Here is a 14,167-nt window from a genome sequence, read left to right as displayed (position 1 = left end):
TGGTTGAGGATATGATAATGTTAGTTCCAAAATATACAAAGATGTGAAAATTTTCAGTTCATGTGACAAAATTCGGGCCCGTACGGGATTTGAACCCATGACCTCTGCGATACCGGTGCAGCGCTCTACCAATTGAGCTAACATGGGTTCAAATCCCGTACGGGCCTGAATTTTTTTCAGCTGCGAGGATCTTCTAATTTCATCTCTCCACCGCAGTGCAAATATGTGAATTTTCATATATCTAAATTTTTCATTCACTTGGATGTTTATTTGTACCCAATTCATTGACCAGCTCCCAGTTGGCTTGTTAGCTCAATTGGTAGAGCGCTGCACCGGTATCGCAGAGGTCATGGGTTCAAATCCCGTACGGGCCTGAATTTTTTTCAGGTCCTATTTACAACTACTAGTTTCAGTAGTGTTCTTAGCTGCGAGGATCTTCTAATTTCATCTCTCCACCGCAGTGCAAATATGTGAATTTTCATATATCTAAATTCTTTAAATTTAATTTAATTTTGGAATAGTTACATTGCATTTGCACAACGCGATAAATCACTCTTTTAAAAAGTGTATTAAATCATAATCTTTTGAAACCAATTCTGGTTTCTGAAAAATGGTAAAAGTTGTAAGGTGTCAATAGGAACTCAAAGTAAAGACATATCACTGGCCTCAAGTTAAAGAGACTTTGGCAACTCTGCTGATCAATTCCAAGCTTCAACATCCCCCCCTCAGGCAACCCATGGGTATTTGATTATCATCCATGCCTGGGGATAGGGAAATTTGAACCTTGTCTAGGCGGGTTGGAGCATTTGAGCTAGAAGTGTCAATTCTTTCCTGCATAATACACCTGTTTAATGGAGGAGTTAAAGGGTAACGAGTCTACAACATTCTTTTATTGAACAAAGAATCATTCAACATTGAGTGGGGCATTTGAATGCAATTATTTTGACGGAGGGGGGGGGGGGTGTGGGGAGTAAAACAAGCCAATCTTCAAAAGTACAAATGCCAGGGGAGTCGCTCAGGGAAGGGGAATGTTTAAGCTTCGAAGTGACTGACGCATTACTAGCCGCTAAAAAAAAATAGCAGCAATCAGGACCACAGACCAAGTCTATATTGGTCTTATTTTAATTCGAAGTCTGATTGGTTGAGAGAAGAGGGTTTTCTAGTCATGATCACTGTTCATTGCAAACTAAACCAAATTTCAAAAGGTGAAAAAAGTTTTAAGAAAGCTACGGAAATGACAAGAAATCTCCTGGGCTGTAGCTGTTATACGACTGCACTACGGAAAAACCTCTCAACAGCAAAAAAGAGTGAAGAATTAACGATATCAAATTTAAAACAAACCTTGTAACTGGGTATTGTATAAGAACGCCTAGCAAACCAAAGTGAGGTACGCCATCAGGTATAAATCTCCCGCGCGATCATGAAAATTAGGCGTCATGTAAGCGTCAAGCGTCAATGAACTGTCTCGCTCATCTCAGAGAGCGATTTATGTTGTAGTTAGCCTCTTTTCTTACTTTTACATCAAATACAAGCATAAAAATTATGAAATAAAATGAAGAAAACAAAGCCGTGCAGTAGAAAGGAACACAATGGCGAGGTAAGAGGCAGCGTTCTGCGGAAAGCTTATCAAGTGCGGAAGACTTCAAATTTCCTTCTTTTTTTTTCTCCATAAGGAAAACGTAAAGAAAACAGAAAAAGGGAAATATGTTTTCCCGTTGCATGTCTTGAAGATTCATAGACCAGGTAAATGATACATAATTGCTTGCTTTCTTTATCTCCGGTTTGATTGGTTACGATGGAATCTTATTTTTCTTCGGAGAATAAGTTTCTTTCAAAGTATCAAAAAAAAAAAAAAGGGATCAACAAACCGCAGTGTTTATTAAGTTAATATTCTAGTCATACAGTGATGTCCTACTCTCTAATTTTCTTCCTCGGCTCGTGGCAATTACTCATTCTCAGTCATTAAATATTGTTCTAAAAAGAGATAGAATCATTGAACAGATTTTTTTCAATAATCAAGCTAACTGCAATAAATGGATCTCCTTCGTGATTGGGCAATCGAAGGGTACAAATGCCATCTTGTTCATAGTTCCGTCAATCTGGTTAAGTCGAATTACCAAAAAAAACTGTCAAGTGAGCACATTAGACTTGCAAAATGTTGGCTAAACTTGGATCAGACGCCCTTCCCTGTCAAAATGCCGAATTAAAGATTCCATTTACCCCGTTGAATTATTCTTCGTAGCGAGAAACGCGTTCTTAAATTTTTGAAAAACGTGACTTGAAAACATTCCCATTGTAACATTATGTATTACCTTACTGCTTTTACAAACTGGTCTCTTAGTCTTAATCGTAAGAGGGCGAAATTGGAATATCATATGTGACCACATTGCGTAAATAGATTAAGTTAAAAGGATTAATGAAATAGTTTCATTTTCAAATAGAATTCACACTAGCATCTTTCAGGTGTTTGAAATCTTCCATACATAGATTTCAATTTTTTACTTTTTCTGTGGCTAGATTTACTGCCAAAAAAAAAAAAGTCATCTCCATTGTTTTATTCAGCGCGTAAAAATCGGAATTGAACATGACCCTTTTGACCTGTACAACATTCCACTCTTTGGAGGGGTCTGAATGTCACGCAGCTGGTTGCGTGACGATCCCAAAGTACATCTTCTGTTAAACAAGAATTAATTAGAGTGGCTAATTTCTAACATCACTTTCAAAAAGGAAATTTCCGTTTTTCAGTTTCTTAAAGACATCTTTTAGTCAACTTAGAATAACTCTAAAAGTCTATTTTGGACAAATTTTTTTCATTACTAACTTGCGTGACTTGTTTTCTTTTATTACTTGAAAAACACTCTTCTCCTTGAAACAGAATCGCGAGCATTTCCAATCGTATGCTCAATTGGCAGCCATAGAAACTTTTCTTACTCGATAAAAGCTAAGCCTATTGCGAAATCCGTGCGAGTCACTCAAGTATTTGACGCTTTCATTTTCTGAGAAGACCGTGTGACTCTGGGGACTTCCTTGTGTAAATTAACATCTAATTGACTTCCTCAATTTCCTGTATAAATAGATCGCCGATTCTTAAGATTTCCATTCCATTTGCAACTAGCAAAGATCAATATCAAGAGGAACTAAGGACTACAAATCAAGCTTGGAGAAAAACCCGTCACAAAGCAAATATGGTCGAGGTACGGTAAACTTACTATAAATTTAACTTTCCAACCCATTCAATCGTGGATTCTATGTAGTTAAATTTTCAATTAGACAGTTCAGCCCACGCAATTCATTTCTACTCGACTGGTGCTATGTTCGATTTAGAACCTAAAAGATGTTCCGTTTTTTTTTCAACTTTCCCGGACAGTCAATTGAAATCAGTGCGTGCGCTCGAATGGATATCCCCGAGCACAGACTTAGCAGAAGCGGAAACCTCTTCATAGCAGATTTGCCAGAGGGCGAACCTGGCCGTCAAATTCCTGTAGAGTTTACCGGGAGCCATCGGAGCTACAAAACAGGTAAATTTAAGCTTATGGTAGGGTGTGATCCTCACAAAGGCTGTTAGCATGTAGAAAAGCTTCAGCTTTTCTACATGTTAAAAGTGGCACAGTCTAAAATGATCGCGCATAATGGAACTGACTCGATGCCGATTTAAGTGCAAGTGGACCTTCATGTGTTTATAATTGACTTTATTGTAAATGTAATCTCCATGGAAAGACACCTGCGGATTTTTTCTGTCATTTTCAATTTTAACAGCGAGTTAATTGCAAAAGTACTTTAAATGACGCCCAAATATCTGTGAACATTCACAAGGCCTTGTTAATCTAGTCATACTAGCAACTTTTGTGTTAAAACTATTCCATATAGTAATACAGAACTTTTCTGTTTTTACAATTAACGACTACGTAAAATTCGAGAACTAGTTTTCGTGAAGTGTTTTTGTCAGAGAACAAGAAAAAAACTTTGAGCTTGTAGGTTCCCTGTGTTTTAAACCCAGCTTCAAAACATTATTCAGCATGCCACTAGACTGATCACATGATTAAAATAGTCTTCAGTATGGTTCTGAGGTAAATTAAGTATTCATTAAAAAGTTCAGTTTACCTTAAATAATGACTTAGACTTTTTTATTTTCATGTTTCTAGTATTTTACATAGAAAAATATTATAATTATAGGGCACATACCATAAGGTATGACTTGGATGACAGCCATTACTACCTGTGTGTAGAAGGAAACAGGGTGTTTTTACAGGTGAGTTGTGATTTACTGAGGTTATGAAATTGTTATCACTTAAACTGCAACTTCCCATAAACAAATTACTTACGTAACAATTTAGCACAAAGAGTGGGCAAAAAGTAACTATTTTAATCTCTTTATTGGTTTACATTCTTAGTTATTTTATGTGGGAAATGATTATACGTGGAATAACTTTGAATCATTCTGTAGTAATGACTTGACCCACCCTGACCAATAATTCAGTCTTGTGTTACTTGCAGTAAGGTTACAAATGTCTAGTTTAGGTTGTTAATTCAGATCTATATTTCTGTTTTCAGTTGGGTACCCATCAGCCTGATGAAATGAAATGCATGTTTGAACTTCAACATGTCAACAAAGATAGTGATTTCATGTCTATCAAGTCTAAATACACTGGGAGGTATCTTGCCAGTGATGAAGATGGAAAGGCATCCATGGAGGAAGTGGAGCCTTCCTTAATGAAAGACGACCAGCCCACTGACAGACAAACATGGTTCCTTCTACACTTTGTGGAAACAGTGAAAAGAGAAAGAGAAAGTAAATTATACAGTTGTAACTTTGAGAGCACAAGAATTGACTATTCTGTCACATGTCAGGCTCAAGTTGAAGCCTGTTAGGTGTAAATATGTTTCAATGTTCAAATACATGTACAGGAACAGAGTAGGAGAATTTTAAAATGTTTTTTTCTTTTCATCCTGGGACGGTTTGTTCCATATTTTATTTTACATATAGTATATCCACTTCTTTCCAGTTTAATAGTTTTTATTAGTTCGTGATACTTCGAAATGAAGGTGAGAAGGAAGCAAGTAATTCATGTTTGTTAACTGGTGAAAGAGACTGGAATAGATTCAATTTTTTTTTGCAAAATATAAGATACTTTATGGAGCTTTACATTTTAAGAAACTTCCTTCAACTGTTATGAAGTATTACTTTGCATTTGACTTTAATATGTTGTTGTAATAACATGACCTCAAGTAAGGAAATATTACTTATAATGTTCTAGGTAATGTAAGTTGCAACTGGTATTGTAACCAGAATATGTGCTTTACTCTATGAGTACCAGCACATTTCTAATAAAAGCAATACTATTGGAGACTTCAGTTGTTGTTGCTATTGATTTAAGACAATGGTAATGTACCTTGAGGAGAGGAAAAAAAAAACGAAACTCACTCATTCACATCAATTCAATCACACCTTTGTTAAACTATAGCATAAATATATGGCTAAAAGTGCAGTATGCATGTGCAGATATTATAGAACCAAAACTAGAGCAATCATCATCCATCTGCAGTTTAGAACACAGACAAATATTGAAAGGACTGAGTTGTTGACAACTCAAAGGAACTAATTGTAACTGACTGCAAGTGAGGGAAACTCACTTAGTGTCCAAGTGGACTGAATGACCAGCCTCTCTAGGAAGCCATTAAACACTGCTCCATAGGAATGAAGCTTCACAAACTATTGTGATGGAAATGGAATCTAAACTTTGCTTAAAACCAAATGAAAACTAAAAATAAAAACTTCAAAGAGATTTGAGACAGCTGGACTTGGTGGAAGGTACATGAGTCACTAAGTTTTTATTCCAAACCGATGAAAGAAAAACAGAAGATAGATATGAAGAATTGTTTGAAAGCTACCTTTACAATCAAACTAAACTTCTTATTACTTTTATAATTTTGGTTTTATTAGTTAAGTTGACGATGTAAATTTGCCACTTTAAAGAGTTTTGGTGCTGACCCATGGAGGGTTAACACTGACAAAGCATGAGCTTCAAACACTAGCTCTGACAAAGGGCTAATGCTCAGAACGACAACTATGAAACTCTTTATGAACTTTTATGATACCCAATTTACATTATTAACTCCATTGATAAACCAAAATTATCTGGCCATACTCCCTCGCCAGTGCAGCACCACAGTTTCTTTAGAAACTTACCCCTTCATTCTTCTTTGTTTGACTTGCAATTATCCACAGTTGGGGCAGCCCTGAAATGAACAGTATTGCATTACACACTACCATGTAACTTACTCTGTTATTATTGAATTTGGATCCACTCTGATAGTGGATACAATGCCTGGATTATTTTGTTGCAAGCCTGGGTGCTTGAAAAGAAGAAAGAATAAGATATCTAGAGAGTAAAAGTAAATGAAATGGCATTCAAGTCCTCGAGAAAGAAGCAGGAAACAATGAAATGGTGAAAAGAAGTCTTTATCATACATTACTTGTGCCCTAATTTCCTAAGTTGGTACTATAAGTTGACTACCATAAAGAGTTTTTAAAACTGAAGTTTCGAGCGTTAGCCCCTTATCTGGCCGTTTTGTAATTGCGCCCTAGGCATTTGTTTACAAGCCGACGAAAGACCACGATAAATCACGTGCAAGTTGATCGATTGAATACACACATTTGAGTACTTTATGAGAGGCGCAACATCTTCCTTTACGTAACGGGGACACCAAGATCACAATAACCAGTGGACAAAAACGCAAAAATTTACAAATCTCTTACAAAGCCCCCTAGTAGTACATCCGAGTGTTGCACCATGAACGGCGCCACCTCCCGCTCCATAAAGATATTTACTTTCCATGTAATACACAATGAATTGTCCCGCTCTTCTTCAACTTAATTTTTCGCCAATCCACTGGATAAATCGCTATCCAATAAACAGCGCAGTACATTTTCTAAACAGCTATCCGCTGGATGGCAAATTATCCGTCGGATAGTGTTATCCGCTTTTCTATAACTGGACTCCGTTATTTTATTTTAGTAGTTTGTTTTGGCCCCTTTCTTACACAGACAACTTGTTAATCATTCATCAAGGAAACCTCCCCAAATACAACCATCAGCCTAAATTCATAAATTTTAATTGGTTATTTATTTATTGATTCTTCCTATAACCTGAATAATGTTGATGCAAAAGTTATGAAACTGTAACAGGGGACCCGGAAACACTAAACAGCAGCCACGTTGAGGTTAAGATGAATAGCGCCGACCACAACATCACGAGATTTATATCTTTACTGGAACAAACTTCCGTTCATTGAAAATTTTACAAACTTTTGCCTAAAATGTGCTCAAGCCTGAATAACTTGCAGATAACTACATGGTTGAGGATATAATAATGTTAGTTCCAAAATATATAAAGATGTGAAAATTTTCAGTTCATGTGACAAATTTCAATTTAATTTTGGAATAATTACAGTGCATTTGCACAACGCGATAAATCACTCTTTTAAAAAGTGTATTAAATCATAATCTTTAGAAACCAATTCTGGTTTCTGAAAAATGGTAAACGTTGTAAGGTGTCAATGGGAACTCAAAGTAAAGACATATCATTGGCCTCAAAGAGGCCAATGATATGACTCTTCTCTCAAAGAGACTTTGGCAACTCCGCTGATCAATTCCAAGCTTCAACATCCCCCCCTCAGGCAACCCATGGGTATTTGATTGTCATCCATGCCTGGGGATAGGGAAATTTGAACCTTGCCTAGGCGGGTTGGAGCATTTGAGCTAGAAGTGTCAATTCTTTCTTGCATAATACACCTGTTTAATGGAGGAGTTAAAGGGTAACGAGTCTACAACATTCTTTGATCGAACAAAGAATCATTCAACATTGAGTGGGGCATTTGAATGCAATTATTTTGACGGAGGGGAGTGGGGAGTAAAACAAGCCAATCTTCAAAAGTACAAATGCCAGGGGAGTCGCTCAGGGAAAGGGAATGTTTAGGTTTCGAAGTGACTAACGCATTACCAGCCACTCGAAAAAATAGCAGCAATCAGGACCACAGACCAAGTCAATATTGGTCTTATTTCAATTTGAAGTCTGATTAGTTGAGAGAGGAGGGTTTTCTAGTCATGATCACTGTTCACGACAAAACTAAACCAAATTAATGCATTTAACCATATTACTTTCAACCCTCCACTGAAAATTGGAGTAGAAGGATAAATTACGTTTACGTATTACAACCGAGCAAACCTTCAAAATAGAAACCTCACAGAGGGTGACAAAAGTTTTCACAAATAAAATCTGTGTGAGCAACATGACCTTTTTTTCAGTGGGAGAGTTCGTAGGAGACTATGTGAACAATCATGTCAAACGGTTTCAATTCATTTTGTGCTGTATGAAATTCATGTTCAATCATTAAAAGAATCAAAAAGGGAGAATGACTTCATGTTACGGACCATTCGTTATTGATACTAGGGGGTGGGATTGAGTGTAATTCAGCAGTTTCCATTGATTTTGCGAGTGATTGGCCTTAGTTGCATAGCCGACGTTTCATGCAGTACAAATAAGACTGTGTCCCTGGTAAATGTTTACCACTGAACGCTTGATCATTCCAAAAAGTGAAAAAAGTTTTAAGAAAGCGACGGGAACGACAAGAAATCTTCTGGGCTGTAGCTGTTACACGACTGCACTACGGAAAAACCTCTCAACGACAAAAAAGAGTGAGGAATTAGCGATATCAAATTTAAAACAAACCTTGTAACTGGGTATGGTATAAGAACGCCTAGCAAACCAAAGTGAGGTACGCCATCAGGTAAAAATCTCCAGCGTGATCATGAAAATTAGGCGTCATGTAAGCGTCAAGCGTCAATGAACTGTCTCACTCATCTCAGAGAGCGATTTATGTCGTAGTTGGTCTCTTTTCTTAGTTTTTAAATCAAACACAAGTATAAAAGCAGTAGCAAGGAACATAATGGCGAGGTAAGAGGCAGCATTCTGCGGAAAGGTTATCAAGTGCGGAAGACTGCAAATTTCATTTTTTTTTTCTCCATAGCTCTGGTAAGGAAAACGTAAAGAAAACAGAAAAAGGTAAATGTGTTTTGCTGTTGCATGTCTTGAAGATTCATAGACAGGTAAATGATACATAAGTGCTGCTTTATTTATCTCCGGTTTGATGGTGATGATGGAATCTTATTTTTCTTCGAAGAATAATGGAATTTCTTTCGGATCAACAAACCGTGGCGTTTATCAAGTTAGTAATCTTGTCTTACAGTGATGTCCTACTTCCTAATTTTCTTCCGCGGCTCGTCACGATTACTCATTCTCAGTCACGAACTATAGTTCTACAAAGACATCTAGAATCATTTAACAGATTTTTTTCAATAAGTAAGGTAACTGCAATGAATGGATCTCCTTCGTGATTGGGCAATCGAAGGGTACAAATGTCATCTTGTTGATAGTTCCGTCAATCAGGTCAAGTCGAATTACTGTAAAACTGATACGTGATCACAGTAAACACAGGTTTTCAAACTTGCAAAATGTTGGCTAAACTTGGATCAGACGCCCTTCCCTGTCAAAATGCCGAATTAAAGATTCCATCTACCCCGTTGAATTATTCTTCGTAGCAAGAAACGTGTTATTAAATTTTTGAAACACGCGACTTGAAAACATTCCCATTGTAACATTATGCATTATGTGACTGCTTTTACAAACTAGTTGTTTAAGAGTCTCTTAGTCTCAATCGTAAGAGAGCGAAATTGGAATGTCATATGTGACTAGATTCCGTAAATAGACTAAGTAAAAAGGATTAATGAAATATTTTCATTTTCAAACAGAATTCACTCTAGCATCTTTCAGGTGTTTGAAATCTTCCATAGATAGATTTCAATTTTTTCTTCTTCTGTGGCTAGATTTACTGCAAAAAGAAAAAAACTAATCTCCTTTGTTTTATTCCGCGCGTAACAATCGGAACTGAACATGACCCTTTGGCCTATAAAACATTTCTCTCTCTGGTGGGGCCTGAATGTCACGCAGCCAGTTGCGTGACGATCCCAAAGTAAATCTTCTATTTGGACAAGAATAAATTAGAGTGGCTAATTTCTAACATCACTGTGAAAAAGGAAAGTTCAGTATTTCAGTTTCTTAAAGAAATATCTTCTAGCCAATTTAGAATAACTCTAAAAGTCTATTTTGGACAAATTTCTTTTAGATTCTTAACTTGCGTGACTTGTTTTCTCTTATTATTTGAAAAACACTCTTCTCCTTGAAACAGAATCTCGAGCATTTCCAACTATATACTCAATTGGCAGCCATAGCAACTACTCTTACTCGATAAAAGCTCAGCTTATTTCGAAATCCGTACGAGTCACTCAAGTATTTGACGCTTTCATTTTCTAAGAAGACCGCGTGACTCTGGGGACTTCCTGCTGTCAATTTAACATCTGACTTCCTCAACTTTCTGTATAAAGAGATCGTCAATTCTAAAGCTTTCCATTCCATTTGCAATAAGCAAAGATCAATATCAAGAGAAACTAGGGACTACAGATCAAGCTTGGAGAAAAACTCGTCACAAGGCAAATATGGTCGAGGTACGGTAAACTTAGTATACATTTAATTTTCAATCGTGGATTCCATGCAGTTAAATTTTCAATTAATGAGTTTAGCCCGCGCCATTCATTTCTAGTCGCCTGGTGCTATGTTCGATTTAGATCCTAAAAGATGTTTTGGTTTTTTTTCTAACTTTCCCGGACAGTCAATTGAAATCAGCGCGTGCGCTCGAATGGACATCCCCGAGCACAGACTTAGCAGAAGCGGAAACCTCTTTATGGCAGCTTTGCCGAAGAGCGAACCTGGTCGTCAAATTCCTGTAGAGTTTACCGGGAGCCATCGGAGCTACAAAACAGGTAAATTTAGGCGTATGGTAGGATGTGATCCTCACAAAGCTGTTATGAAGCTTTTCTGCATGTTAAAAGTGGCATAGTCAAAAATGATCGCGCATAATGTAACTGACTCGATGCCGATTTAAGTGCAAGTGGACCTTAATGTGTTTACAGATTGACTTTATTGTACATGTAATCTACATGTAAAGACACCTAGGAACTTTTTCTCTCATTTTCAATTTTGACGGCGAGTTAATTGCAAAACTACTTTAAGTGACGCCCAAATATCTGTGAACATTCACAAGGCCTTGTTAATTAAGTCATACTAGCAACTTTTCTGTTAAAATTATTCCATATAGTAATACAGAACTTTTCTGCTTTTGCAATTAACGACTACGTAAAATTCGATAACTAGTTTTCATGAAGTGTTTTTGTAAGAGAACAGGAAAAAAACTTTGAGCTTGTAGGTTCCCTGTGTTTTAAACCCAGCTTCAAAACATTATTCAGCATGCCACTAGACTGATCAAATGACTAAAATAATCTTCAGTATGGTTCAGAGGTAAATTAAATATACATTAAAAAGTTCAGTTTACCTCAAATAATAAATTAGACTTTTTTAATTTCATGTTTCTAGTCTTTTACATAGAAAAGTCTTATAATTATGGGGCACATACCATAAGATATGACTTGGATGGCAGTCATTACTACCTGTGTGTAGAAGGAAACAAGGTGTTTTTACAGGTGAGTTGTGATTTACTGTGGTTATGAAATTATCACTTTTCAACTGCAACTTCCCATAAACAAATTACTTACGTAACAATTTAACACAAAGAGTGGGCAAAAAGTAACTATTTGAATCTCTTTCTTGCTGTATTTTCAGTTGGGTGCCCATCAACCTGATGAAATGAAATACATCTTTGAAGTTCAACATGTCAACCAAGATAGTGATTTCATGTCTATTAAGTCTAAATACACTGGGAGGTACCTTGCCAGTGATGAAGATGGCAAGGCATTTGTGGAGGAAGTGGTGCCTTCCTTAATGAAAGACAACCAGCCCACTGACAGACAAACATGGTTCCTTCTACACTTTGTGGAAACGGTGAAAAGAGAAAGAGAAAGTACATTATACAGTTGTAACTTTGATAGCACAAGTATTGACTATTCTGTCACATGTCAGGCTCAAGTGGAATCCTGTTAGGTGTAAATATGTTTCAATGTAAAAATACATGTACAGGAACAGAGTAGGAGAATTTTAAAATGTTTTTTCTTTTCATCCTGGGAGGTTTTTTACATGTTTTATTTTTATTTATTTATTTATTTTTTATGGAGTTTGGATTTATTTCTTGCACATTGTATATCCAGTTCTTTCCAGCTTAATAGTTTTTATTCGTTTCTGATACTTCGAAATGTAGGTGAGAAGGAAGGAAGTAATTCATGTTTGTTAACTAGTGAAAGAGACTGGAATAGATTCAATTTTTTTTTGCAAAATATAAGATACTTTATGGAGCTTTACATTTTAAGAAACTTCCTTCATCTGTTATGAAGTATTACTTTGTATTTGACTTTAATATGTTGTTGTAATAACATGATCTCAAGTAAGGAAATATTACTTATAATGTTCTAGGTAATGTAAGTTGTAACTGGTATTGTAACCAGAATATGTGCTTTACTCTATGAGTACCAGTACATTTCTAATAAAAGCAATACTAGCGGAGACTTCAGTTGTTGTTGCTATTGATTTAAGACAATAGTAATGTACCTCGAGGAGAGGAAAAAAAAACGAAACTCACTCATTCAAATTAATTCAATCACACCTTTGTTTAAACTACAGCATAAATATATGCCTAAAAGTGCAGTATGTTCGTGCAGTTATTATAGAACCAAAACTAGAGCAATCATCATCCATCTGCAGTTTAGAACACAGACAAATATTGAAAGTATTGAGTTGTTGACAACTCAAAGCAACTAATTGTAACTGACTGCAAGTGAGGGACACTCATTTAGTGTCCAAGTGGACTGAATGACCAGCCTCTCTAGGAAGCCATTAAACACTGCTCCATAGGAATGAAGCTTCACAAACTATTGTAATGGAAATGAAATCTAAACTTTGCTTAAAACCAAATGAAAACTAAAAATAAAAGCTTCAAAGAGATTTGAGGCATCTGGACCTGGTGGAAGGTACATGAGTCACCAAGTTTTTATTTCAAACTAATGAAAGAAAAACAGAAGATAAACATGAAGAATTGTTTGAAAGCTACCTTTACAATCAAACTAAACTTCTTATTACTTTTATAATTTTGGTTTTATTAACTAAGTTCGCAATGTAAATTTGTCACTTTAAAGAGTTTTGGTGCTGACATGTGGAGGGTTAACACTGACAAAGCACGAGTTTCAAACACTAGCTCTGACAAAGGGTTAATGCTCAGAACGACAGCTTTGAAACTCTTTATGAACTTTTATGATACCCAATTTACATTAGTAACTCCGTTGATAAACCAAAATAATCTGGCTATACTCGCTCGCCAGTGCAGCACCACAGTTTCTTTAGAAACTTACCCCTTCATTCTTCTTTGTTTGACTTGCAATTATCCACAGTTGGGGCAGCCCTGAAATGAACAGTATTGCATTACACACTACCATGTAACTTACTCTGTTATTATTGAATTTGGATCCATTCTGATAGTGGATACAATGCCTGGATTATTTTGTTGCAAGCCTGGGTGCTTGAAAAGAAGAAAGAATAAGATATCTAGAGAGTAAAAGTAAATGAAATGGCATTCAAGTCCTCGAGAAAGAAGCAGGAAACAATGAAATGGTGAAAAGAAGTCTTTATCATACATTACTTGTGCCCTAATTTCCTAAGTTGGTACTATAAGTTGACTACCATAAAGAGTTTTTAAAACTGAAGTTTCGAGCGTTAGCCCCTTATCTGGCCGTTTTGTAATTGCGCCCAAGGTTTTTTTTGTTTACAAGCCGACGAAAGACCACGATAAATCACGCGCAAGTTGATCGATTGAATGCACACATTTGAGTACTTTATGAGAGGCGCAACTTCTTCCTCTTCGTAACGGGGACACCAAGATCACAATAACCAGTGAACAAAAACGCAAAAATTTACAAATCTCTTACAAAGCCCCCTAGTAGTACATCCGGGTGTTGCACCATGAACGGCGCCATGTTTGAAGCATCTCCCGCTCCATAAAGATATTTACTTTCCATGTAACACACAATGAATTGTCCCGCTCTTCTTCAACTTAATTTTTCGCCAATCCACTGGATAAATCGCTATCCAGTGAACAGCGCAGTACATTTTCT

General features: G+C 36.5%; 2 protein-coding genes and 1 long non-coding RNA gene across 7 annotated transcripts; 2 read left to right on the top strand and 1 right to left on the bottom strand.

Annotated features, from left to right (window-relative positions):
• Nucleotides 1-2,668: 2,668 nt before the first annotated feature.
• Nucleotides 2,669-5,350, top strand: LOC149036206 (uncharacterized). 2 transcript variants are annotated; one of them, XM_089189579.1, is made up of 4 exons: nucleotides 2,669-3,194; nucleotides 3,368-3,518; nucleotides 4,143-4,249; nucleotides 4,552-5,350. In XM_089189579.1, the coding sequence occupies exons 1-4, from the start codon at nucleotides 3,186-3,188 to the stop codon at nucleotides 4,867-4,869; spliced, it is 585 nt and encodes a 194-aa protein (XP_089045705.1). In that variant the 5' UTR covers nucleotides 2,669-3,185; the 3' UTR covers nucleotides 4,870-5,350. The 2 variants fall into 2 exon arrangements, with proteins under 2 accessions (XP_089045705.1, XP_089045704.1); XM_089189578.1 differs by lacking the exon at nucleotides 2,669-3,194 and having other exon boundaries at nucleotides 3,262-3,518.
• On the bottom strand, nucleotides 3,673-14,050 carry LOC149036204 (uncharacterized). 3 transcript variants are annotated; one of them, XR_016181732.1, is made up of 4 exons: nucleotides 13,982-14,043; nucleotides 13,409-13,458; nucleotides 6,188-6,237; nucleotides 3,673-5,390 (listed from the first exon to the last, which is right to left on the bottom strand). It is a non-coding gene; the product is annotated as an uncharacterized LOC149036204 (long non-coding RNA). The 3 variants fall into 3 exon arrangements; XR_016181734.1 differs by lacking the exon at nucleotides 13,409-13,458 and having other exon boundaries at nucleotides 13,982-14,050; XR_016181733.1 differs by lacking the exons at nucleotides 13,409-13,458; nucleotides 13,982-14,043 and adding an exon at nucleotides 6,758-6,813.
• LOC149036205 (uncharacterized) lies at nucleotides 8,865-12,568 on the top strand. 2 transcript variants are annotated; one of them, XM_089189577.1, is made up of 5 exons: nucleotides 8,865-8,954; nucleotides 9,028-10,561; nucleotides 10,726-10,876; nucleotides 11,487-11,593; nucleotides 11,733-12,568. In XM_089189577.1, the coding sequence occupies exons 2-5, from the start codon at nucleotides 10,553-10,555 to the stop codon at nucleotides 12,048-12,050; spliced, it is 585 nt and encodes a 194-aa protein (XP_089045703.1). In that variant the 5' UTR covers nucleotides 8,865-8,954; nucleotides 9,028-10,552; the 3' UTR covers nucleotides 12,051-12,568. The 2 variants fall into 2 exon arrangements, with proteins under 2 accessions (XP_089045703.1, XP_089045702.1); XM_089189576.1 differs by lacking the exon at nucleotides 8,865-8,954 and having other exon boundaries at nucleotides 10,429-10,561; nucleotides 10,657-10,876.
• Nucleotides 14,051-14,167: the final 117 nt, after the last annotated feature.

The sequence above is a fragment of the Pocillopora damicornis genome, chromosome 12 (assembly GCF_964200805.1).
Source record: "Pocillopora damicornis chromosome 12, jaPocDami1.2, whole genome shotgun sequence".
NCBI classification, from domain to species: domain Eukaryota; kingdom Metazoa; phylum Cnidaria; class Anthozoa; order Scleractinia; family Pocilloporidae; genus Pocillopora; species Pocillopora damicornis.
This window is presented reverse-complemented; position numbering and strand designations above follow the sequence as displayed.